Here is a 26,590-nt window from a genome sequence, read left to right as displayed (position 1 = left end):
TGCCGAGAGAGAGCCCGATGCAGGGCTCGATCCCAGGACCCCTGGGATCATGACCTGAGCCGAAGGCAGAGGCTTTAACCCACTGAGCCACCCAGGCACCCTTGTCTGTAATTTTTTACATATTTCCCAGTTGTCTTTTCACTTTGCCTTTGGTGGTTATTATGTATTAAAATCTGTCAGTTTGCATATGGAGATAATCACACATTTTGTTTCACTTTGGCTCAATTAATATGATAGATTTTAACGGATTTCCTAATCTGACTGTCCATTCTTGCATTCGCAGAGTTATCGGCCACTTGGTCGTGATGAATATTTTTTTAATATGCTGTTGGATTCTGCTTGCTAATGTTTTGTGTAAGCTCTTTGCATGGGGGAGCCTGGTGGGCTCTGTCCAAAGAGTATGTGACTCTTGATCTTGAGGTTGTGAGTTCAAGCCCCATGTTAGGTGTAGATATTACTTAAATAAATAAAAATTTTTAGAAAAGACTTTTGCAGGCGCCTGGGTGGCTCAGTTGGTTAAGCGCCTGCCTTGGGCTCAGGTCATGATCCCAGGGTCCTGGGATGAAGTCCTGCATCTGGCTTCCTGCTCAGCGAGGAGCCTGCTTCTCCCTCTCCGTCTCCCCCAGCTTGTGCTCTCTCTGTGTCCAATAAATAAATAAAATCTTTTTTAAAAAAAAGATTTTTGCATCGATATCAATAAGTGAAATGACCTACCTTGTTCTTTTTTATTATAATCTTTGTCAGAGTTCCAAAATTCAGGTTTGGGAATTCGTAATTCCCTTCATGACATGAATTTGGGAGTTTTCCTTCTTTCTCTACGTTCTAGAGTGACTTAAGAAGGTTTTATTTTGTAAAGTTTGATAGGATCCCCTAGTGAAACTGTCTGAGCCTGTTCTGTTTTGTAGGAACTCTAACTAGTTTAATTTTGTTTATGTTAAGTGGTCTGTTTAGACTTTCTGTCTCCACAGGGGTCAATTGTGTTAAATTTTTCTACAAAATTATCCACATAATGTAGATTTTTAAATATACTTACACAGAATATTTTTAAAATTTCCTCTCCTGTCTCTTCATTTCTAATTTCATGTATTTGTACTGTCTCCCCCACCTTTTTTTTTTTTTTTAAGATTTTCTTTATTTATTTGACAGAGAGAGAGACAGCAAGAGAAGGAACACAAGCAGGAGGGATGGGACAGGGAGAAGCGGGCTTCCCACAGAGCAGGGAGCCTTGAGTGGGGCTCGATCCCAGGACCCCAGGATCATGACTGGAGCCGCCCAAAGACTGAGCCACCCAGGCGTCCTCCCCTGCTTTTCCTGAGTAGTTTAGCTAAGAAGGTAACTTTATTTTTTCAAACAGACTGGCTGGGACTTTAGTGTTACTTCTTGTTGTGGTTGTTTACAAACTGTTAATCTCTGCCTTTCTTTTTACTTATTCCTTCCTTCTGCTGTCAATGTTGTAATGTTTATTCATTCGTTTTTACTTTAATTTATATAAGTATTTGATATCATAAATATTTCTGATAGCTATTTTAACTATTTCTCATAGATTCTGGTTTTCATTATTACTATTTTTCCTTCTTTTTTTAATGAATGAGTTTTGTTGTGTTTTTTTTAAGATTTTATTTATCTATTAGACAGAGAGAAAGAGCACAAGGAGGCAGAGAGGCAGGCAGAGGGAGAGGAGGGAAAAGCAGGCTTCCTGCTAAGCAAGGAGCCCGACGTGGGATTTGATCCCAGAACCCTGGGATCATGGCCTGAGCCCAAGGCAGGCGCTTAACCAACTGAGCCACCCAGGCGCCCCCATCATTACTAATTTTTTTTTAAAGATTTTTATTTATTTATTTTGAGAGAGAGAGAGAGTGAGAAAGAGCATGAGAGGGGAGGTCAGAGGGAGAAGCAGACTCCCCATGGAGCTGGGAGCCTGATGTGGGACTCAATCCCAGGACTCTGGGACTATGACCTGAGCCGAAGGCAGCTGCCTAACCAACTGAGCCACCCAGGTGCCCCCATCATTACTATTTTCAAAAAAATTCTACAACTTGTGTTGCGTTTCCCCTTTGACCCAAGAGTGGTTTAGCAGCATTGTTTTTTTACATTTCCTGTTAGAAGAGTCTTTTTTGTTTGTTGTTGTATTTTAATACCTACTTATATTACATTGTGGCCCTAGAATACTATTTGTTTTATTATTTTTTTCCCTTGGAATTTACTGAAATTTTCTTTGAGGCCGAAGATGCGAATGTGTTGTGAATGCTTTAAAATGCGCTTGGGGGGTCCCTGGGTGGCTCAGTGGGTTAAACCTCTGCCTTCGGCTCGGGTCGTGGTCCCGGGGTCCTGGGGTCGAGCCCCACATCTGGCTCTCTGCTCGGTAGGAAGCCTGCTTCCTCCTCTCTCTCTGCCTGCCTCTCTGTCTACTTGTGATCTCTCTTTCTCTGTCAAATAAATAAAATAAATAAAATCTTTAAAAAAAAAAAAAAAGAGTCTGTCTTTGGCTTGTGTCATGATCCCAGGGTCCTCGGGTCGAGTCCCATGTCAGGCTGTTTGTCTCTCTCCTCCCTGCTTGTGCTCTCTCACTATCTCTATCTGTCTCTCAAATAAATAATAAATAAAATATTTTAAAAAATGCATTTGGGGGCACCTGAGTGGCTCAGTGGGCTAAAGCCTCTGCCTTTGGCTCAGGTCATGATCCCAGGGTCCTGGGATGGAGCCCCACATCGGGCTCTCTGCTTAGTGGGGAGCCTGCTTCCCCCCACTCTCTCTGCCTGCCTCTCCACCTACTTGTGATCTCCATCTGTCAAATGAATAAAATCTTTTAAAAAAATGCATTTGGGGGGAAAAAAGTATATTCTCTATTATCAAGTTTCAGAGTTTAATACACATTAAATCTATCTTGTTTATTATGCTATCTGGGTTTCTATGCCCTTGCTATTTTCGTGATCACTTCATCGTTCTAGATCTGAGAGGTCTAGTACAGTCTCCCGTGACTGGTGTGCTTCTCTTTCTTCCTGTATTAAACGTAATTCTCTCTTCTTTTTTCAAATTGCAGTAGACGTTTACCTCGTAAAACGTGTTAGTCCGAATTCTCCTTTCTTGGATAACGACAATTGCGGTCCCTGCTTCAGTTAAAAAAACCAAAAACAACAACAACAACAAAAACCTCTGGTCCATTTTTGTTTCAGTCATTTATCGTTAGCCTTCCTGAGTCTCCTCATTTCAGGTGTTTCATTTGCAAGGCACGCTGCTGGGTTTTGCTTTGTCAGATCATTTTCTTTAACAGGCACATGGTAGACTCCTTAATAAATTTATTGATGTGATCAATATGTTTGACCTCTGATCTGCCTGTTTTATATATATATATGTGTGTGTGTGTATATAATATATACATATATATATATATATGTATATATATATATATATATATATATATTTTTTTTTTAAGATCTCATTTATTTGAGAGAAAGAGAGGGAGAGCGAGCATGACCCAGGGTAGGGGCAGAGGGAGAGGGACAAGCGGACTCCATACTGAGCAGGAGCCTGACATGGGGCTGATCCCAGCACCTCGAGAGATTGTGACCTGAACCGAAGTCAGATGCTTAACCAACTGAGCCACCCAGGCACCCCTATGTTATATTTTTATATATTTAAGTCTTTCACCATATGATCTATTTCATTTGCTTCCTCCTCTCCCCTCGTGTCCATTTTTTAACATAGCTTCTGGTATTTGGGAGGAGTTTGTATTTTTGTTCTAATGGTTAACTTTATCCTAAAACTTTTATACAGTACGTAAGTTCTCTCTTTTTGGCTATTGTCCGTGTGGCCACGTGAGAAGATAGAAAATATCTATAATGGTCTTTGCCCCTTCCAGCCCTGTTCCTGGCAGAGCTCCTAAAACCCTCTTAGTTTCTTAAGTGATTAGAGCGCTAGGAGGATCTTTTGCTCTGATGTTTGGTCTCTGACCCTAGTTTCTTACACAGAGCTCCTAAATCCCTTGGAATCTCCTGGGTAAAGGGAGTGTCTTTTGTTCTGAGGCAACTCTGGGATCGCTCCTGCATGGGGGCTGGTCACCAGAAAGAGGGAGACCTGATTAGAAGCCTGGAATTTTCAGCCCCCTCCCATTCTCCGGAGAGGGAGGAGGGGCTGGAAATGGGGTTAGTGACTGACCACGCCTAGGTGACGAGGGCTCCCTAAGAATCTCAATAGTGCAGGGTTTGGGGGGGCTTCCAGATGGGTGGGTACGTGGAGATCAGGGGTGAAGGGTGTGCCTGGGGAGGACGTGGAAGCTCCACACCCCTGCCCACACCCCTGCCCGAAGCCTCTCTTCCCACGGTATCCTTAATCATATCCTCTTCTAATAATGAGCTGGGAAACAGGACGCAGAAGAGTTTTCCTGAGTTCTGCGAGCCACTCTGGCAAATTAATTAAACTCAAGGAGGGGCTCCTGAGAACCCCTCCCTTATAGCCATCAGGCAGAAGGCCAGGTGATAGTTGGGAGTTGGCAGCTGGCACCTGAACTGGGGGTGGCTGGAGGGGGACGGTCTTGTGGGACTGAGCCCTTGACCTCAGGGACCTGATGCACTCTCTAGGTGGACTGTGTCGGGATGGGGTTAAATTGTAGGCTGCCCAGGTAGACCCGCAGAACTGCTTGCTGTGGACCACCCCACCCCCCACATCTGGTGTCAGCAGTGCCGACTGTGACAGCAGTGTGCCCTTAATATGGAGAAACATCAAACCAATCTAGGAATCTCTCTCTCTCTCTAATGTCTTGCTGAGCACTTTCTATAATTTTTTTTTTAAGTGGGCTCTACACTCAACTTAAAGCTTGAACTCACGACCCCTAGGACAAGAGTTAAATGTCTCACCCACTGAGCCCGCCTGGTGCCCCAGTCTAGGGCTCTCTTAACGGCCTTCTTCTTGCTCTCCTCTAGCATCTAACCGGAGGCAAACTCCTTCTAGTCCTAGTTAACATCTCTGTGCCTGATAGTGACTACTCCTCACAAACTCTGCCTCAACTCTCCTCACTGATAGCTGCGCCAGATTTCAGGGCTGCCAGAAACCTGGGAACATAAAAGAATACATATTCATGGTTTCTTGAGATCGTGTTTCAATACACGATAAAGTAACAGTATCTGTTTTCAGACTTTCTGGCCACCCTCCTTGTTGTCCAAGCACACAGCTATCATACGCTACAGTTTCCATTACAGCCAAGGAAACACAAATTTAATTCTTACCACTGGTGAGAGATATTGATGTCTCTCGAGTCATTTTGGTTGTACACAGCGTGTTCTCTGGATTCCTCAGGAAGGGTTCTGATCAATAATATTCTTCTTTTAGGGAGTGTGTGGGGAGATATAATAGTTTCCAAAAGAGGGGAAGAAAATAGAATCAGAAATCCGTAATCTATAGAGAAGTTTTGAAGTAGCTTCTGTCTCTGCAGCCGGCCATCTCTTCCCTGCTTACTGTGCACAGAGCTGTACCATGTGTCGAACTCTAAGGGAATATACAGAAGCCATGGGACATGGCCAGTGCGAAGGTGAGCCAGTAGCTTGGTTGGATAAGATCCTGTGAGCCCAGGAAACTAGGCACTAGCTAGGTTCTAGTCTAAGACTCCCTGCCACCTGCCCCAGTGACGTAGCAGGCAGGGTATCTTGGAACTATCTGGAAGAAACCTTGGGGAGCTGATGGTGTGACTAGAGACAATGATTCAAGGGTCAAATTGTAATAGATGAGATGCCCAAAGTTTTCCTAATGAGGGCTTACTAATGATTTCTGGTTCCAAAAATTACCATGGGGAACAAATACAAATAAAATAAAATTACCATGGGAAGAAAAATACATCAAAAGTACATGTTGCTGACTTTTGGCTGTTATAAGTTAGAAAGCGCCCAATAAGGTAGTTTATCTAACAATGCATTTTTTTTTTTTAAGATCTTTACCTATTTATTTGACAGAGAGGGAGAGATTACAAGTAGGCAGAGAGGGAGGCAGAGAGAGGGCGGCGGGCTGAGGTGACAGGATGGGAGCGGGAAGCAGGCTTCCCGCTGAGCAGAGAGAGAGCCTGATGCAGCCTTGATCCCAGGACCCTGAGATCATGACGGGAGCCAAAGGCAGAGGCTTAACCCACTGAGTCACCCAGGTGCCCCTAACAATGCAAATGTTTGAGGGAGAAGTTACTCTAGCTTTAATATCTAGGAAGGAGTATGGGATGAAAGCAACTTAGAGATCTAATCAATTCTATCGGGACTCCAAAATTTGCCAGAAAATCCGACACATGGCTGGAGGGGGTGTAACCTCTTAGGAAGGCAACCGGGCACTATCTATCAAGATCAGCAGGGCGCCAGGCTGGCTCAGCTCGTGGAGCGTGGGACTCTCCATCTCAGGGTATTAAGTCCGAGCCCCACGCTGGGTATAGAGAGGACTTAAAAATAAAATCTTAAGGAAAATGCAATACCCTTTGTATAATTTCATTTCTGTAAATTTATCCCTCAAATATGCTCACAAAGATGCAAAATAACACCTGTACAAAGTTACTCATCTCTGCATTATTGTAACAGCAACAAAACTGCATGTTCAACAATAGGACCCTGATTAGATAAAGTGTAACACATCACCCCGCTGCTCCTGTGCAGCTGTAACAGAGCTCTCTATGCGCTACTGTGTAATGGTACTCCAAATTTATTTTTCTTTTGTTAACATTTCATTTTTAAGTAATCTCTACACCCAACATGGGGTTCGAATTCACAACCCCAAGATCTAGAGTCACACACTGCACTGACTGAGCCACCCAGGCGCCCCCGAAATACCTCTCTTAATCTTAACGTAAGTAGTATGGTATCCTACTTACCATTGTTGTGTAAAACGTAACAGCGATTAATAAAATACATGTTTCTATTTATCATTTATATTTCTTGTATAGGCACACAACCTTTGAAAAACTACACAAAAACTGCTAACTGGTTGTGGGAAAGTTATTACTTATTTTCTTAAAAAAACACCCACTGGTTCAAAGCAAAGGCAGGAAATCTTTATCATCTCTGGTCTCTCTCCACTGAAACTGACCAGCATTCTTTTCCACCCTCTCTTTCTCTCCTATTACATTAGTTAAGACTCCGGTTGCAGGAAAGATACAAGCCCAACTGGCCTGAAGATGCTGGCTGGCTTGCGCAGAAGTAAGAATAAAGCACTCTGGTAAAAAACAGATAGAAAAAAAATCTCTCTTCCTGAACATGTTGTACCTTTCACATTCTCGTACCCTGTAAGGCCCAACCATGCTTTTTGCTTTTGGAATCTGCTATAAATCTCCTATAACTTTATAAATAAATTTCCCCCTTTTCTTTTTAAGGTAAACTGCATAGCTACCTCTTTTTACTGGGCAGTCTTGAGCCAGCAGGGATGCCAAAAGTACTGAGCACTCACTATGCCTCGGTGCCCTCCTGGCAATGTCACAGAAGTTTACTGCTCAAAACTAAGCCTACACCTACTTCATGCCCTAAAGGAACTGATATGAGAAAGATAACTTGTCCAAGGTCACACACTTCCGGAAGAGCTAGAATTTAAGCCAGGCAGTCTGACTCCAGAGTTCACATGGGCGGTTGCCCTCCATTAGGTACAATTTATCTGTTCCCTATAGATAACAAAGTACACTTGTAACTCAATGCAGATGGTCACAATCCAAATAAAAGATTTCCCGAGGTCTAATTTCTGGCATCAGAGAACTCAGGCCAACAATGAGAGTATCTTGAGGCATATTTTGTGAATGGGACTTTCCAACTTTCAAAGAGTTAAATCTGGTCCAACGAAAGACCATCACCTGTGCCTGAAGGCAACCAGTCAATCTGAAGAAAAACTAAACTTCCGCACAATTTTATTAGAAGCTTGAAATTGCCTGTTATTATTTACAATTTCCTACTGTTTGTGAAATTCTAACTAGAGAATTCACACAGGACCAAGCCAGGATTGGATTTTAGCAAGACAGATAACCTAAAATGGGCACCTCTCCCCCAAGAACAATAGGTTAGAGGATCCAGAAACAGACCTGAGTAAATTAAGGAATACATTAAAGGTGGCATTTCAAATCAGAGGGGAGAAGACAGTTTATTCCATGCATGATGCCGAGACGAACCGTCAGGCATCTGGAGCCTGATCTTAGTGTAGTCACCAAAATAAATTCTAGGAGGAACAAAAATTTAAAAATAAAAACTATGCGAAAATTATCTTTTTAAACACTGGAATTCACAAAAAGCTATTTAAAGCATAAGATCCAGAAGCATAGAAAGAGTGAGCATTGGGGGCGCCTGGGTGGCTCAGCCGTTAAGCGTCTGCCTTCAGCTCAGGTCATGATCCCAGTGTCCGGGGATCGAGCCCCGCCTCAGGATCCCAGCCCAGAGGGAAGCTTGCTTCTCCCTCTACCACTCTTCTGGCTTGTATTCCCTATCTCGCTGTGTCTGTCAAATGAATAAAATCTTAAAAAAAAAAAAAAAAAGAGCAGTAAATTTGACTATATAAATATTTTTAAAAACATGTCCATGGTGGGGGGGAAAAGGTGGCTACAAACAAATTAAATGACAGACACACTGGCAGAAAATGTTTGCAACATATTTGACAAAAGGACTAATTTCTGAATATATAATGACTTTAAACAGATTAGTAAAAATGATCAACAGCCCAACAGCAAGTGGCAAAAGATACACAAGGTTATTTTTAGGAAAAAAAATAAAAGAAATTAAAAGGCTCATAAACATGTGCAAAAAATCATAAAATTGAGGAAATGCAAATTTAAAACAATGCTACACCATGTTTTACTTCCAACATAAGAGACAATATAGTGTAATGGTTAAAATTGAAGGCTTGAGGGTGCCTGGGTGGCTCAGTTGGTTGAGCGTCTGCCTTAAGCTGGGTCATGGTCCCAGTGTCCTGGGATCGAGTCCTGCATCAGGCTCCCTGCTCAGTGGGGAGCCTGTTTCCCCCTCTCCCACTCTCCCTGCTTCTGCTCTATGTCAAATAAATAAATAAAATCTTAAACAAAAATTGAGGGCTCTAGAGTCAGAATACTTGGGCTTATATCCTGGCTCTACTCCCTACTGTGTATGCCCCAGCTTCCTTGGCTGGGGTGGTTATAGGAACCAAATGAGAAAATGTAATAAAAAGCAATCAGAACCGTGGCTGGCATATGGCAACTATATTCATTCTTATCAGGTTGACAAAAACAATAAAAGCATGAGTAGTCATGTTGGAAAGAGAGGACTCATGGTCAGAACTTGTACAAGCTGGCACAATGTCTTTGGCAACTCACATTCTAAATGCACAAGCCATCTGCCTTTGCAACTCGCTTTTAGAAATGCATCCTATCAATCACATGTTCATAAAATTATATACCTATCTATATCTATATATTCATAAAGAGATACATATATATACAGCTTTTCATTGCAAGAATGTCTATAACAGGGGCACCTGGATGGCTCCGTTGGTTAAATGTCCAAACTGGTTTCGGCTCAGGTCATGACTGCAGTTTCGGGAGATCAAGCCCGGTGATGAGCTCCCTGCTCAGTGAGAAGGCTGCTTCCCCTCTCTCTCTTCCTCTGCCCCTCCCCCTGCTCATGTGCTCTCTTTCTCCCTCTCAGATAAATAAATCTTAAAAAGAATGTCTATAACAACAAAAGACTGGAAAACAACCTAACTGGTCACCCAGATGGGACCAAATAAATACATGACATTGGGTCCTAGAATGGAATAATATACTGTCGTGAAAGACATCCCCAAGACAGTTTAAAAAGGCAATCACAGGACAATATGGGTATCCTGCCACTAGCAGTGTTAGAATGCACAGAATACTCGGACACAAGAGAATAGTAAAAGTAGTTACTATCATGAGAGTTGCAGCAATTCTCTCTGAGGACCGAGACTGGGAGTTGAAGGCAGATGGAGATTTGCTCGGCATTAAACATCCTGCTGTAAAAATGGAACAATTCCCCCCACATACTTTACTTTTTCCATTAAACAAAAACTAGTTGATTTTTTTAAAAAAGAGTGTAGTCATCAGATAATCTTACAACTCTATTGGAAAAGCATACCGGCTGAAGATAGAAGTTCCAAGAGAAAGGCTGGTTGTTTGACTCTCACTGGCTTTGAGGACACAATGGATGTCCTAGAGCAAAGTCCTTGGTTCTGAAGGTTATGACTCTAGAACGTTGAGAACCACAGGGAACACACACAAGTCCTCTTTCCAGACCTGATGTTCTCCAGCTCTTCCCTGCCTTAGCCTAGAGAACAAGGGCTGTTTGACTTCCAACTCTCCAGGTGGGGGGGTGCTCTTACACTTGGTGTGTTAGTTAGGATGACTGGAGGGGGGAAGGGAGGGAGAGGGACTGACAACTGTCCCCTAGAATGCTCTCTTGGTTGTCAATGATTTCTTTCTTTCTTTTAAGATTTTTATTTGTTTATTTAACAGAGAGAGATCACAAGTAGGCAGAGAGGCAGGCAGAGAGAGAGAGAGGAGGATGCAGGCTCCCTGCTGAGCAGAGAGCCCGATGCGGGACTCGATCCCAGGACCCTGAGATCATGACCTGAGCCGAAGGCAGAGGCTTAACCACCGAGCCACCCAGGCGCCCCTTGTCAATGATTTCTTTGAACAACTTACTTTTTTCCTTTCATCTTCACATCTCATGTTATAGACTTACAACTCACACAGCAGTTTCACTTTCTCATTAATTCTGACAACCCAGGAAATGGATACCATAATGCCATTTTAGCTTTGTGTCCTGGCACCACCACTTGACTCTCCAAATCTGGTGCTTTCCACACCACACTTTCCACATTTTGCCTCTGGCAGTTCTAAAATGAAACCAAACCTGAATTTCCAGGGAGAGTTTGGGGCAGTGCCATCCAAGAAAGTGAATACCAAGTAGAAGGGCCGGCAGTCCTGAAAGGTCCGCCTTCCGCCGTTGCCAGGCAACAAGGGTAAACAGCAAAAAGTGGCAGGATCATGGCCACTAACTACAGTGCCAACCAGGTAAGTTCTTTTTCCATCTCTAATGTTTAATTTTGCCTTTGGACTGACCCTCCCAGAGGATTCTGATTATTGAATGAGTAGCTGAAAGTGGGGTGAGATGGTATTTTTCACCGCTTTAGCTACTCAGGGTAGAGAGGCCCCATGCACAAGCAAAAGGCATCTCGGGGTTAAGTTTGTAGGATCTAAACAAGAGGTCGGCAGGGTTTTTTCTGTAAAGGGTCAAAGGGTAAATATTTTCAATGTTTTAGGGCCACGTGGCAAAATCAGAGATGTTATGTAGTACTTAAAATAGCAAGAGAAAATATTTTTCCATTAAATTCTTGACAAAATTAGCTAATTTTTTGTAATACTAAATGAAAAAATGGAATTCTTTTGGGATGAGAAAACACTTCTTTGGGATGCAAAGCTACTGTTCCCTTTAATCAAATCAATTGCAAATATCCATCTATAAAAACAATTCTTTGCTTTCTCAGGTCAACCCAAGACAGATAGGAGGATGGACTGGGCTCATGGACCACATTTGCCCATCCTTGGTCTAGATCAGGGCTGCCCAATAAAAAGCTAATGCGAGTCACCAATGTAATTTAAAATTTTCTAGTAGCTATATGAAAAAAACTAAAAAGAAATAAAATTAACTTTAATAATATATTTAACCCGGTAAGTCTAAAATATTATTTCAATGTTTAGTCAATATTTAAAAAGTTATAATACAATGCTTACATTCTCTTCTTTTTTGTACTAACTCTCTGAAATTAAAAAGCACTCCCTGGTCTAATGGGACTAGTCACATTTCAAGTGTCCAATAGCCCCATGTGGCTAGCGGTGCCATGTTGAAAAACACACACTTAGACCAAAAATTTACACCTTCTGTAGGAGTTAAGCCTAGCTTGGCTGTTTAGGTCTCTGGTCATCAACTCTAAAGAACTGGGCCTCGTCATCATTTCCCAGGGACAGGGCCTTTGAGCTTCACGGAGATTCTCATCTTTCTCTCCACAGTATGAAAAAGCTTTCTCACCCAAGTATCTGCGGAACTGGTCTCCCGCCAAGCCAACGAAGGAGGTATTGCGTGTGTAGAGCTCCCACAGGGCCAGTTGCTGATTCTTTCCACCAGGTCATCTGGAATTCACTGGCACCTAATTCCTTTAGCCATCTCTAAATTCCCATAGCCTCTCCCCTCCCCCAGCCCTTAACTCGAGCCCCTCGGATACCTTCTCTCTCTTTTCCATTCCATTTTCACAAGCACTTCTCTCCTCGCTTCTACCCCAGAGAATTTCCTCCCATGAAGGCTACACTCAGATTATCGCCAATGATCGTGGTCATCTGTTGCCTTCAGTGCCCCGTTCCAAGGTGAGATACTGATCCCTGTTCCTCCTGAAGAAGGTAAAGAACTGGGGCACAGAACCAGAGTAGCCAACATGGGAGGTTTACAGTCTATCATGGCTGCTATCTGGAAATTAAAGTTCAATCTAATTCCCATTGCAACATGACTGTCCCCAAACTTGCAGCCAGTTTATCGAGCACAAGAGAATGCCTTAAACTGATGAACGAACACCTTCATGTGATACTTAACGCAGTGAGTACTCTGCTAGACTTAAGTTAAGCCAACAGAGTTAATATGGTGAAAAAATCTGGGTAACCTAAGTGAGAAACGGGGTAAAGGACGAGTGGGGAGACTGGGAGACTGTGCTTTCAGTCTGATTTCACTACCACGCATCCCAGGGGGGAAGGGGGGAAGGAAGACAACAGACCTGCCAACAGGTCAGCAGTCCTGGGAAAAGCCTGTTGAAGAACCTCGTCTTCTTCCTTTCAGGCAAGCCCTTGGGGATCTTTTATGGGAACCTGGCAAATGCCTCTGAAGATACCCCCTGCTCGGGTGACCCTGACCTCCCGGACGGTTGCTGGTGCTGCCTCCCTCACCAGATGGATACAGAAAAATCCAGATTTGCTCAAGGCCTCCAACGGGCTGCGTCCTGAAATCTTGGGCAAGGTAGCTCTTCCTCCCACCTAAGCTCAAATCCTATGATCTGCATTTCTTTTCAATCTCAAAAATCCCTCTTGTTATACCACCACCACCCAGCAGGGGGAACCTCTAACCAACTCGGTCTTCTACCTGGTCCCTAACTCTTCTGATTCTTAACAAGAGGCGCTAAGGACATTTTCCCCCACAGTGCAAAATGATCTGATCTGACCTTTTGTCTATCCTATGGGGAGGAGGACGGTGAGAATTCTAAGATGGACTGGGAATGACCTAGGCCTGACCAGAAACATGACTCTGTTCCATTCTGCCCGGCAGCCTCATGATCCAGACAATCAGAGGAAACTCGGGAAACTCACGAAGACTGTACAACAAGCCCCAAGTCCGACCATAATTCCTGGCTCCCCAGATGTAAATCTCAATTCCCCAGACCGACCCCAAAGCTCACACCCCTCTGCAGGTCACACTCCACGTCCCCAAAGCCCAGCCAACTCTCTCAAGAGCCCACCAGGATGTCCATGTGTGCTAGAACACCCGGCAGGTCCTAATCCAGCTGCAGTCCAGAAATGCAAGCCTGGAATTCCAGAGGCACCCAGGGACCACACTGAGAAAACCTGTCTGAGTGACATAAGTGAGACCCCCAGGGAGGGACGCAGAACAGGGAAATTATAGGGTGGGAATAAAGGCAAAGTTAGAAAATAAACATCATCTGTTGAATCTATTACTGACTTGGATGTTTCTTCCTTCTGTTATGGCTGCTGCTTGTACCCCACGACTAGAAGGCAGGTTGGGGAAAATAGAGCAGGGCAAAGAACATGGCAGTGGCTTGAGGTAGAACACTAAGTCAGCTCTCCTCCAGAAGTGACCAAGAGGAAGTTGGTCCGAACTGTAGCAGAAGAAACCTCAAAGAACCAGCCTCTTACCCCCAGGCCCTCATTTTTCATCCTAAGCACGCACAAATAAAACTTCTAAGTCCGAAATATGATTGTTTAGTAGAGCACACACATGCATGTCTGGAGAAGACAGGGGAAGAAAAGGGAAGGGAAGCCAGAGTAGAAGACACTCTCCTTGTCTACAACTTCACATCTGATGACAGAACACATGGGGAAGACAAACTAGACAGAGTTATAGAAGTAAAACTCAAGCAAAAGGATATACATAGTTTGATAAAAGATCTACAGAAGTGACTGGAAGTCAGAGAAGAAAAAACAGAGAGATGGTAAGTAGAAATTTAGGGCAGAATAACAAACATGAGGACCATTGTACCCCAGTCCCAAGCACCCCAACACATGGTAAGGAGCCACCCAAAAAAGGTACGATGTTCCCTATGCACTTCCCAGCTTCCAACACCTGCTCACATTCTCCTATTCTGCGGTCTTCCTGGGGCTGGCTGCTCAGTGTTATGCCCGTGCCAAACCCTCCCCAGCTCAAAGGCCAGAGTGTTCCCTTAGGAACGCTTGTCTCCCACTCCAAGGTCAACTACAGAAGACGTAGGGTTTACGCTGGAGGAAGGCTACAAAGGCTTCCCAGGGTTCCTCCAGCAAGAAGGGGGAAGTGATCATCACGTGAAGCAGAAGACTACTTGGGAGCCGGGAGGAAGACTGCTGGGGCCGGAGGTCCCCGCTGTCTTTGCTTCAGCGACATCTTCCAGTCCAACTGCCCCCAATTAGTCACCGTTCCTCCTCTCCAACTCGCAGCTCTAACCAGTTGGCCAACAACTCAGAAAGATAGGTCTGCTACCCCTGAGTTTCCAAAGACTATCAAACCACACTCCTGCCGAAGGAGTCAGAGATCCAGACGGCCGGCCCACATAGATTTTAAAGGCAGTGAGTTTTCCCGTGAAATTATGAATTTGGGCAGGTCTTCAGTGACCCCTCCTCTCTTATCTCCGCTCTCTGTTCTCTCCCACTCTACATACTTCGCTCATCATCCCTTTGCTGCCACCTCCATTGGTCCTCTGGCTCCCTTACTGGGCCATTTGCTGAACTGGCCCCTGAGGTTTATGAACAGTTCTCAGTGGGACTCTGGAGGCTGCGATAATGCAAAGCTTCCACAGGCTTAACCTCCTCTCTCTCGCTCCTTCCTTCTCTGCGGCTTCTCATGCTCTTCCGTCTCTGGCTACTTGTATTCGATTCCCTAAACACAGTTCCAGTGGTCAGCCTCAGGACAAGCTGTTTCCCTCCTCAGAAAGGTCAGATTGGGGGATGCAAATGCCTGAGACCAGAGGGAGAGGGAGGAAATTGGCTCCCCCCCAAACGCCATTCTCTTGGTTTTCTAGATTTCAAGGAGAGTCAAAGACAAAATGAGTATTTTAATTCAGTTTCGGAAACAGATGTCACATGAATTTGGATTAGAAAAGAGGCTTGTTTTTCCAGAAATGTAGGGGGCAAAAATAACCCTTAATATGTTCATTGTCGTTTTCCGGACCTTCCTTTTGCATTAAAAGCTATATATCTTCTCTCCAAAGCACCTGCCTTAAGAGTCAACCGACCCTCTTCACCTCCCATGAGCTGGGACAGGCTGACTCCTCCCCACCCCCACTCCTCTTCTTTCAGTCACACCGTGTGGGTGCTGAAGACCCCGGGCTCTGACCAATGAACAGAACTGTCCTTTAAGCCAACAACCCACAGGCAGTGGCACCCGAAGCCCCACTCCCAGTCCCCATGGCAGAGGCCACAGAGCTGGCATTGTTTCCACTGTCCTGGGAAGAAGGAGCTGACTCTGTCAGCACAAATCAGAGCCCAATACGGAGGGAGAATGACGGCTTCCAGGCCCAGAGTAGGCTGCACGCTGGGGGCAGGAAAAGGGAAGTTTTGAGTCATTCCTTCTTTAGCAACAAGGGAGGAAACTGGACCCTCTCCCACTGCTCTGCTTCTAGGAGGAACTCTACTGCCATGGAGCCCCAAGGGGATGTGCAAGCACAGAGGGTCTAAATAAAACAGGAGGACTTTGTCTTGGCCGGAGACGAGAGTGACAAGCAGGAAGGCAGGTCAGTGAATCATTTAGGGGAGACAATGCTGGAACTTTGGCTCTTCACATGGCGGCCAGCCCTGCAGAGGTCAACACAGTAAGAACCAAGACAGCCACTCCGGACTGGTACAGCTGGGGAATCTTCAGGCCTTTCCCTAGGTCCCATACCTGCACAAAAAAGAAGAGGGGGGAAAAAAAAAGGAGAAAGAATTTCAGCAATCAGGGCCCTGGGTATTCTCCTTTCCGAGAAAGTGGTTCCATCTCAAGAACAGGCAACTCCCCCGGCACGGTTCTAGGCAAAAGCACTTCTCCTGGGCCCCATGTTTCTTAAAACCCTACGTCTGGAACCTACCACCCAGTTGTCCCAGCAATAGAAAAGGCCTAGGTACAAAATACAGCCCGTATATACAAAAGCTTCCAGACTAAAGAGGTAAAACGTTCCCTCATGACAACAAAACCAAATCAGTGTTTCCCAAATTGTTTCTCTACAAACTACTTCCTCAGAATGCTAAAAGGTGTTGCATGGGGGAGAAAAGTTCCATGCTGAATAAATCTAGTAGACATTTTACGGCGAGGCTTTTGAAACAACTGATTAACACACATCGCGAAGCTCCAGAACAGGAACGTAGAAGAGTCACGGTTCCTTAGATGCAGACTATCAGAGAACCACCACCACACCCCCCACCCCGCCCCGGCCTTTGAGAAGTAACGTCCAGTCACAGACCTAGAATTCCTAAAAAAACCACCAGGATCAAGAACACTATTTCTTAATTTTGTTTGCCAGTGTATTCACAGCACAAGTTCATGAAGAATAAGCAATATTTACCATTACTACATGTGCTGCGTTCCATATACTGTCTGCGATTACGTTCCTGGTGGTTTGTTTGTTTGTTTTTTTAAAGTAAGCTCTATGCCCCGTGTGGGGCTTCAACCCTTGACCTCAAGATCAAGTTGCGCTCTCCACCGACTGAGTCAGCCAGGAGCCCCTAAATTTCTGGTTTTGTTGGCAACAACCCACTAAAATTTTCTACCCACTCCATCAAAAACCAGGGTTTTAAAAACACTGATCGAGCATCTCCTTCACGCAGGGATACTAATGTATTATACTCCGATTATACTCCACGCCCCTAACAGCTCCCCTAGGGCAAAGGTAGAATTTTTAGGGGCTACACTTTCCCCAGGGCAGCGCAAACGCCCACACTGTGAATGGGCAACCGAATGAGGAGTACTTAAGAGGAAAGTCAGAGAGAGCCCGGGGTGGGGGCGGGGAGGGGGCGCAGGTGGAGAATCAAGCCTCCACCTAGATCAGATTAGGAGTCAAGCAGACGCCACACAGAGCTGTCTTGCTTATACAGGCGTGGTGTTTTACCAAAAAAAACCCCGAGTCCTACTGGCTGGCGGTGCCGGGGAGGGGGGGATATACTCTCTAGAATGTCAGAGGCCCTGTCCCTTCCCACTCCTATCAGTTCCACTCCCCTCTCCCCACGAGATCTTCTGGGAAGGCAACCAAGAAGCTCCGAGAGCAAGTAGGGCTGTCCGTCAGGGAGCGCAGATCAAGTCCTGTCCCACACCCAGAGCCAGCACTTGAAAAAACAAAAGCAGATTTAAGGGCTTAAGAAAAGCCTTTAGGCTCCTCACTTCTCTCGAAGAGATTACCATTAGGGGAGGAACTGGGGCAGAAAAACCTTGACTGAGCCCTGAGATTTTGCAAAACCTCTTCCCTTTCCCTCCCCACATACTGAGACAAAAGCAAATATGCGGCCAGGCAAGCCCGCTAGAGCCGGATGTGACCAGAGGAAGCTGATCAGCTGCTTTTCATTAGGGACATTTGTTCTGTAGAATAAGAAGTCATTAATGGAAATGCTCTCCTTCTCTATCCCCTCCGGAGGGAAGTGAAGTCACTGTGAATCAAACTAAACACTGCCCCAGGGCACAGGTGATAGATACACTTAATTAAATAGGTCATTTAGTCTCTCACTTTTCCGATTGCATTGAACTACTGGACCAGACTGAAATTCAAAAAGTGCTGGTCCCTAGACTCTGATGTGGAAATTATAAAGGTCTGATTAAGGCAAGAGTACCCATCTGACAGATGGCTCAGGTTAGGAAGGCAGTGGAAGATAAGAAAGAATGGAGGGGCGCCTGGGTGGCTCAGTGGGTTAAAGCCTCTGCCTTCAGCTCAGGTCATGATCTCAGGGTCCTGGGATAGAGCCCCGCATATGGCTCTCTGCTCAGCGGGGAGACTGCTTCCCCTCTCTCTCTGCCTGTCTCTCTGCCTACTGATCTCTGTCAAATAAATAAGTAAAAAAATCATAAAAATCTTAAAAAAAAAAGATTTAAAAAAAGAAAGAATGGAATCAGGGCGCCTGGGTGGCTCAGTGGGTTAAGCCTCAGTCTTCGGCTCAGGTCATGATCTCAGGGTCCTGGGATCAAGCCCTGCATCAGGCTCTCCGCTCAGCGGGGAGCCTGCTTCCCCCTCTCACTCTGCTGCCTCTCTGCCTACTTGTGATCTCTCTCTGTTAAATAAATAAGAAATCTTTAAAAAAAAAAAAAAAAAGAAAAAATGGAATCTTTACCGTCTTCCTGGGAAACAAAGCAAGACGAAGGGTAGAGAGATCACAAAACATGAAATCTTAAAATGCTGGAGAGGGTCTGATCTCTGACCTGGGGCAGGCATGATTCAGCTTTAATTCCTTTATAAAAGAGAAGGAGGGGGCGCCTGGGTGCCTCAGTTCGTTAAGTATCTGCCTTTAGCTCAGGTCATGATCCCAGGGTCCTCAGATCGAGTCCCGCATCAGGCTCCCTGCTCAGTGGGGAGTCTGCCTCTCCCTCCCCGCCTTCCCCTTCTCCCACTCTTTCTCTCTGTCTCTCTCTCTCTCTCTCTCTCTCTTTAAGATTTTATTTATTCATTAGAGCATGCACACACACACACACACACACACACACACACACGAGAGAGAGAGAGAGAGAAGGAGGGGCTCCTGGGTGGCTCAGTGGGTTAAGTGTCCAACTCTTGGTTTCGGCTTGGGTCAGAATCTCAGAGTCTTGGGATCGAGCCCCATGTTGGGCTCCGTGCTCAGCGGTCTGCGTGGCCCTCTCCCTCTGCTCCTCCCTGGCTCACACATGCCCTGAGTACATGTGCATGCGCTCTCTCACTCTCAAATAAATAAATTTAAAAAACAGTAACAAAAATTTTTAAAAGAGAGAGAGGAGAAAAGTCATGTAGGAGGCAGCACGGACAGTTTTCAGGCCATAAAAAGATTCCTAACCCCAGTATTAAAATCTGGGATCCTAGGTACTTAGTTTCTGTTCGAGTTGGCCCCATTCTCTCCATGAGCTCAACAAAAAACAAATCCAGTTCACGCAATCCAACGTCAAGGTAACTAAGTTAACATTAGAATTAATAATTAAATTAATAATTTGAGTCCAGCTGGACCTGTCACCCTGGGCTGGTAGGAACGACAGACTGAAAGGAGCAACCATCTAGCTCAGAACTGAAAACCCAGGGTCTAGAAAGGAACCTGACACACGGTAGGTACCAATTATCTAGTAAGCCTGCCTTCTGTGTCAGAGGGAAGCGTTCACACCGGGACCCCGCAAGTGCCTGCCAGGCCAACACCCAGAGCTTGGCGGGATCCCCGGCAGGGCTGCCACGGTGTGTGCGCGGGTCCAGTTGAGCTCTCCCCTGGAGCCCCTAGGAGAGGTCCAGACAACGAACTTCAGGGGTGGCACTGAACCCAGACAATGCAGGAGACTCCTACACTCCCCTACACTCCCCTCACCCAGAAGATGCATAAACCAACCATTAACTTACCAAGTGTCGGATCCCATTCCAGGTGTGATACATGAGAGGGAAGACAAGTGCAAACTTGGCCGTGTAGATCAGAGATGGCCCCAGAGACAGGGACTTCACAAGCTCCAAATGAGACTCAAAGTTCCCAGGGATCAACAGGGCCGACAAGCCAAAGAGAGAGACACCTGAGGAGAGAACCAAGTAAGGGCATTACAGCTGTCCAGCAGCTAGCACTACTGCGACACAAAGAACTGGGTTCTCTGTCAGGACCTGGGGCCCCATAAGATTCTGACCCCACTGTGAAATGGGGAAGATGGAAACTCATGTTCACGTCTGCAGCGGGAGGTAGGTGCTTGGGTCCTGACCCTAATCTCTTGAACCTGCCGCACAGGTTAGCATAACATTCCTCCTTTCAGCATTCCTCTCTACAAAGACTCCACCTGCAGCCGCAGAAGTCACCTTCTGACTATAACTTAACATTATAACTCGTTAGAAAAAGTACGATCAGTCTATTCAGCCCAAGGTAAAGACTGAGAAAGAATTTTAAATCTCTACACCAGGGGCGCCTGGGTGGCTCAGTGGGTTAAAGCCTCTGCCTTCAGCTCAGGTCGTGATCCCAGGGTCCTGGGATCGAGCCCCGCATCGGGCTCTCTGCTTGGCGGGGAGCCTACTTCCTCCTCTCTCTCTGCCTACTTGTGATTTCTGTCAAATAAATAAATAAAATCTTTTTAAAAATAAATAAATAAATAAATCTCTACACCACACACACACACACACGATGTAACGCAAAATGGATCAAAGACCTAAACGTAACAGCTAATCACTAAAATGCTGAGGAGAAACCACAGGAGTCCATCTTCGAGACCCGAGATTAGGCATTGGCTTCTTAGTTTTGAGGCCGAAACCATCATGACAAAAGAAGAAACTGGACTTTACCGATATTAAAACTTTTTGTGCTGCAAACAATGCCACTAAGAACGTGAAAAGCTGAGCACCAGGCACAGCACAGGGAACGCGGTCAATGGCAGGGTAAGCGCGAGCATGGGGACAGACGGCAGCGGCGACTGTGCTGAGCACAGCACAACGCAGATTTGCTCAGCCAGTACATCGCACACCCGAAACCGACGGGACGCTGAGCGCCAACTATGCTCAAGCTAGGAAAAAAAACTAAAAACACAATATAAGGAGAGAGAAAATATTTGCAGATCATACGTCCGTAAGGGACCTGTACCCAGAATATACTAAAGCCTCTTACAACTCAATAATGAAAAGACAACCCAACTGAAAATGGACGAAGGATCTAAACATGTCTCTCTCCAAACACAGATAAATAAGTGGCCAACAAGTACGTGAACAGATGCTCGACACCACTAGCCATTAGGGAAATGCGAATCCAAACCACGAAGAAAGAGCGCCTGGGGACTCCGTGGGTTGAGCGTCTGCCTTTGGCTCAGGTCATGATCCCGGGGTCTTGGGATCGAGTCCCGTATCGGGCTCTCTGCTCAGTGGGGAATCTGCTTCTCCCTCTCACTGTCCCTCTGTACTCTCCCTCTCTCTCAAATAAATAAATAAAATCTTTCCAACAAACAAACAAACCATGAAGAGAAGCGACTTCACACCTACTAGGACGTTATACCTAAATACAAAATTATGTGCATGTATATAAGACATACGCGTTTGTACAAATACCAAATGCGGTTAATTTTTTTTCTTAGACAGAGAGAGACTGAGCAAGCTGGCCAGCAGGGGGGTGGGGCAGAGGGAAAAGAAGAGAGAGAATCTTAAGCCTAGCATGGAGCCCAGGGCCGGGCTCAATCTCACGACCCCAATATCACGACCTGAGCCAAAATCAAGTCAGACGCTTAACCAACCGAGCCACCCAGATGCCCCTTGAATATGTCTGATTTATTTTAATAACATATAAATATAAAAAGACAGATAATAACAAGTGTTGGCAAGGATGTAGAGCAACTGGGATCACACTCATTGCTGACAGGAAGGTAAAATGCTACAGCCACTCTGGAAAACAATCGGGCAGTTTCTCAAAGCGTTAATAGAATTAGGGGCGCCTGGATGGCTCAGTGGGTTAAGCCTCCGCCTTCGGCTCAGGTCATGATCTCAGGGTCCTGGGATCGAGCCCCACATCGGGCTCCTCTGCTCAGCAGGGAGCCTGCTTCCCCACCCCTCCCGCCCTCTCTCTGCGGCTCTCTGCCTATTTGTGATCTCTGTCAAATAAATAAATAAAATCTTAAAAAAAAAAAAAAAGAGAGAGAGAAGAAATACCAAGTGCTGGCAAGAATGTGAAGAAAAAATCTGACCCTTGTACACCGGTGACGGGAATGTAAATGGGTGCAAATACTGTGGGAAACAGTATGGAGGTTCCTCAAAAAATTAAAAACAGAAATACCATAGGATCCAGTTAGTTCCACTACCGGATATTTACCCAAAGAAAACAAAAATACTAATTCGGGGCGCCTGCCTGAGTCAACTGGAGGAGCATGACTCTTGATCTCAGGGTCGTGAGTTCAAGCCCCATGCTGGGTGTAGAGATTACTAAAAACAAACAAACACACAAAGAAACAACAAAAGCACTAATCCCCTATGTTTCTGGCAACATTATTTACAACAGAAGACATGGAAGCAGCCCAAGTGTCCATCAGCAGGTGGATGGACAAGGATGTGGCAGATGTACACGGCAGAGTATCACTCCGGCGTTAAGAGTGAGATCCGGCCATCTGCGAGAACACGGATGGGCCGAGCGGGTATTATGTTATGTGAAGTACGTCAGCTAGAAAAACACAAGTGCCGGGTGCCTGGGTGGTTCAGCTGGTTAAGCATCTGCCTTCCGCTCAGGTCGATTCCAGGGTCCTGGGACTGACTCCCACAGAAGGCTCCCTGCTCAGTGTGGGGTCTGCCTCTCCCTCTGCCCCTCCCCCCACAACACCTTTGCTGGTATTGTCTCTCAAAAATAAATAAAATCTTAAAAAAAAAAAAAAGAGGGGCGCCGGGGTGGCTCAGTGGGTTAAAGCCTCTGCCTTCGGCTCAGGTCATGATCCCAGAGTCCTGGGATCGAGCCCCGCCTCGGGCTCTCTGCTCAGCAGGGAGACTGCTTCCTCCTCTCTCTCTGCCTGCCTCTCTGCCTACTTGTGATCTCTGTCTCTCAAATAAATAAATAAAAATCTTAAAAAAAAAAAAAAAAAAAAAAGAAAAGGATAAAAAACGAATGATTTCCCTTACATGTGGACTCTAAGAAACTAAACAAGTAAGTGGGCTCTCAAACACGGAGAACAAGCTCATGGCTGCTGGGGCGGGGGGGGGGGGTGCAGAGCAGAAATACAAAAATGGGATTAAGATGCACAAACTTTCAGTTATGAAATAAGCAAATCACAGAGATGAAAAGTACAGCACAGGGAACACAGCTGGTCATACTGTAATGCCACTGTATGGTGACATGTGGTGACTTCACTTATCCTGAGCCCTCAGTAATGAATACAGTTGTCAAATCAATATACTGGATCCCTGAAATTTTTTTTGAAAGGTGTTATAGTCTGTATCCTTTTGAAGGAGTCATAGTCTGTATCCTATATGGAAGCAGTGAGCTGCTGTGGCCTCAGGAGGGGATGGTTACTTGGTCAAATACTGCCATTCCAAATGGGACGGATAAATCCTTACCAGCTTCAGACTGGACAGTGATGCGGACAGATACACCCTGTGAAAAGGTCAACTTGGTAGCAACAGCGCGTGGATGAGGGGTCAGGGGAGGCAGGAAGTCGGATTAGGACGCTGTGGATGAAGGTGATGGCTCAACCCGAGAGTGACAGGGAGAATAAAGAATGGAAAATGTGGCAAAATTTGGGGACGTGGGGTAAATGAGGTAAGTTAAGGATGGTGGTTCGCAGGGGCTACTGACTAGATAATGCCCAGAAGCCGCACATCGAGCGAAGGAAATGCAGGCTGCTGTAGTTTCGGTTTTCGTCTGAGGACATAGCCCGGGGACTGATGTCGATCAGCTGAGAGCTCTGCTAGGTTGGAGGTCCCCCGGGAACAGCACGTTAGGATACGCCGTGAGCAGCTGGGTGAGGGCCTAAAGCTAGCCGGGCTCTGGCTTAAAGACCCAGATCTAAGGGTTCCCTGCATGTAAGCGATGAGTGAAGTCTGAAGTGTGCCTAGGGCGACCGGGGAGGTGGGGGCAAGGCTCCTCATCGCTCGAAGCTCGGCACTGCACACGGAGAGCAACACAAAGTGGGTTCTCAACGCTACTGGGTCAAGAAGCACAGCTGGCCACGTGGGACCTGGGACTGAGACTGCAGGGGTCCATCTCTCGCCCTCAGCCTGCGGGGTCCGTACTAACTCTGAGCCGTGAGCATGAGCGCCGCACTGGAGGGGGCCAGCTGGTGTCTGGAGAGCTGGAAGAGCTGTTAATGGGAAAAACAGGCATTGGGGTCAGAAGTGTTGTGTAGGGCCTTTCTGGAAAGAACAGAGGCAGCCAGCCAGTACGGTCTCTCTCCTACTTACATCTGGCCTGGAACTTGTGTAATGATCCCCAGATCTCCTTGACCTCCCACAGCCATTTATCTTTTCTGGTTACAAAAACACTGCAAAGAACTAGGCATTACAGAAATGTATGGTTTAGAGAAGTCCCCGTAATGCCGCTGCTCCGAGCCAACCATTTCACATACATCCAGAGACACTGTCATTTTATATTTTGAAGTACCCAACCCGTCAGAAAAATAACACCTATTTCAAATGTTTATTGCTAAAGCCCCCATTTACTTAAATTTTACATAATTATTTAATCTTAACAATCTGAAAAATTAGTAGCAGCTAATTTTGTTCACAAACAGCAGAACAAATGAGGTTCAGAAACATTAAGAAGCGTATCCGAGTTTACTGAGCATTAAGTGAGTGGGCTGGGATTTGAACACACAAACTCAGATTCTTTCCACGAACACCACACTTTTGTTGTAAGCACCTATAAACTTCTGACTCAAAACTGTTAAGTCTCTTGAAAAAACGGGTGTAGTGGCAAGGTGTCGAGCATATCTGATTTATTTTGGAGATAGTGGTTTGCTTTTGAATTGATTTAACTAATTGACGAAATTCCTTAACATTCATAGAAGCAAAAGCTTTAGATGCTGCTGGTCACATCCTGGGATTTCTACCAGTTTTAACTCTGGAAGGTTATCCTAAAGGATGGGTGTATTATTCTAAGACGAGGCAGTCCTACCAGTCTACCAGTCTGTCTTCTAGGGGTTGGTGTTGCTATGAACAGCCTTCCCTGGGACTCAGTGGTCTGACTGCCGTGACTTCAGGGGCAGATTGGCGCTAAGTATGTCTGGTCAGCTAAGGCCCTCGTGTGGCTCTTGAAGTTTCGGAGCTGCGGGTTTGCCCTGAAATTCAAAGAACAGTGGAGGGGCCCCCTAACCTCCTATCTGTCCGGACTGCCAAAGATCCTGGAATCCTCTCAGGTCCTCTTTTTCCCAAATCTCAAACTAGCTCAGTTCGGCTAGTTTGGTGCCTCTGTGTTTTCAGTTATTTTTTTTCTCAGGGTACCCCTAAGCCAAAAGAAACACCTGGCAGTTTTGTTTCTTAAGTAATTCTATTCAAGCAACTCAAGTATTTATGTCCTAACAACTGAGTAGCCATTGGGGAAAAAAAAATCATCCACATAATGGAAAAAATTTTTTAAAACTTCACTCTTAAATAACCACAATTATTTACTAATGAGATGTATACACCATTGGATACAGAACAACACACCCGACCCTGAGCGTCGGACTGGATCAGCAACATCATTTCCTGTTCCACACGGGCCGGGCTGAGGACTCGGCCCTTCAGTGAGAGCCCGCGTGAACGCACAGGCCAGCCTGCGGCTCAGGCAGTCAGCTTCTCTTCTGGAAAAGCTAAAGGCCTCCATACAGACTTATAAAGGAACCAGTGGAACTCCGAAGTGGCTGTTTTGTTCTTCTGAGCTTTTCATGAGATGGGCCACTTGTCACTGATTCTCAGGTGTGCTGTGGTATGTACGCGTCAGGACTCTCCTGGTCACTGAGGCGGTGTGGAAGGTGGTGAGCACGCCACATCCGGGGAAAGGCGATGTGAGTTCAGCTCCCACTCCTGTCACTGACCAGCTACTGTCTCCTCACTTCCTCTTCTGCTTATTATCAACGCCTCGTTCAGACCGTGAGAATAAGTACTAGAGATGAAGTTCCTGATACAGGCCCCGTGGCGATTGCGATTTACATAATGCCTGGAATATTTAATTCTGTAACACCCAGAACATGTCTGATCATTTGCAGTTGAAAACCTCGTTCTCAGCCTCTCCTGCTTCAAAAGTGCGACAGTTCCGTCCTCACGTTACCAAGATGACACGGCTTGGTAAGACTGACGGTCCCCAGAGGAGAAAATGTGTCTCAGAACTGTTTTCTTCCTCTCAGGGCAGGAACCTCCCTCCCCCGGCCCCCAGACTGCAGGGCAGCCACAGGCACGACTTAACACGGTGAGATTAGTGTGAGGACACTTCAGCTAAGCGAGCAATCGGGCGCCGTCACCCGAGTTTTAATCACCACTTGGACAGCCCCACTGAGGTTCCTTCACGTGTTTTCATCGTCACTTGCAGTGACATCTGCAGGGGCTTGCTGGGAAGAAGTGTCAGAGCTCTGGCGGCTCCCGGAAGCAGCCGCAGGACTTCCCAACGCCCTACCCGTGCTGCACACAGCACTCGTCTGTGGGGAGGCTGGAGCCCGTGCTGGCAGCCGGGCGAAAGCACCGTTTGATTTGTCTTGGCAATTCGATGGGAGAGCTTCAGTGGCTTTGTGTCCCCGTTTACACTGTTTAGCTGTTGGAGGGA

General features: G+C 45.9%; 2 protein-coding genes across 3 annotated transcripts in view; one reads left to right on the top strand and one right to left on the bottom strand.

Moving 5' to 3' along the window:
- The first annotated feature begins 10,943 nt into the window (after positions 1 to 10,943).
- On the top strand, positions 10,944 to 13,649 carry LOC111138792 (cilia and flagella associated protein 126). Its single transcript, XM_022490689.1, has 5 exons — positions 10,944 to 11,002; positions 11,999 to 12,061; positions 12,269 to 12,349; positions 12,813 to 12,989; positions 13,296 to 13,649. The coding sequence occupies exons 1-5, from the start codon at positions 10,976 to 10,978 to the stop codon at positions 13,647 to 13,649; spliced, it is 702 nt and encodes a 233-aa protein (XP_022346397.1). The 5' UTR covers positions 10,944 to 10,975.
- A 1,619-nt stretch (positions 13,650 to 15,268) lies between these two features.
- Positions 15,269 to 26,590, bottom strand: part of LOC111138865 (succinate dehydrogenase complex subunit C) — a 33,315-nt gene continuing 21,993 nt past the window's right edge. For both annotated transcript variants that reach the window (XM_022490791.1, XM_022490792.1), the window contains 2 exons: positions 19,762 to 19,925; positions 15,269 to 16,115 (listed from right to left, as the gene is read on the bottom strand). In XM_022490791.1, the coding sequence (XP_022346499.1) occupies positions 16,011 to 16,115; positions 19,762 to 19,925 (269 nt within the window). In that variant the 3' untranslated portion in view covers positions 15,269 to 16,010. The remainder of the gene's footprint in view (positions 16,116 to 19,761; positions 19,926 to 26,590) is intronic.

Source organism: Enhydra lutris, unplaced genomic scaffold, assembly GCF_002288905.1.
Source record: "Enhydra lutris kenyoni isolate GAN:26980312 unplaced genomic scaffold, ASM228890v2 scaffoldscaffold94, whole genome shotgun sequence".
Taxonomy (NCBI): Eukaryota; Metazoa; Chordata; class Mammalia; order Carnivora; family Mustelidae; genus Enhydra; species Enhydra lutris.
This window is presented reverse-complemented; position numbering and strand designations above follow the sequence as displayed.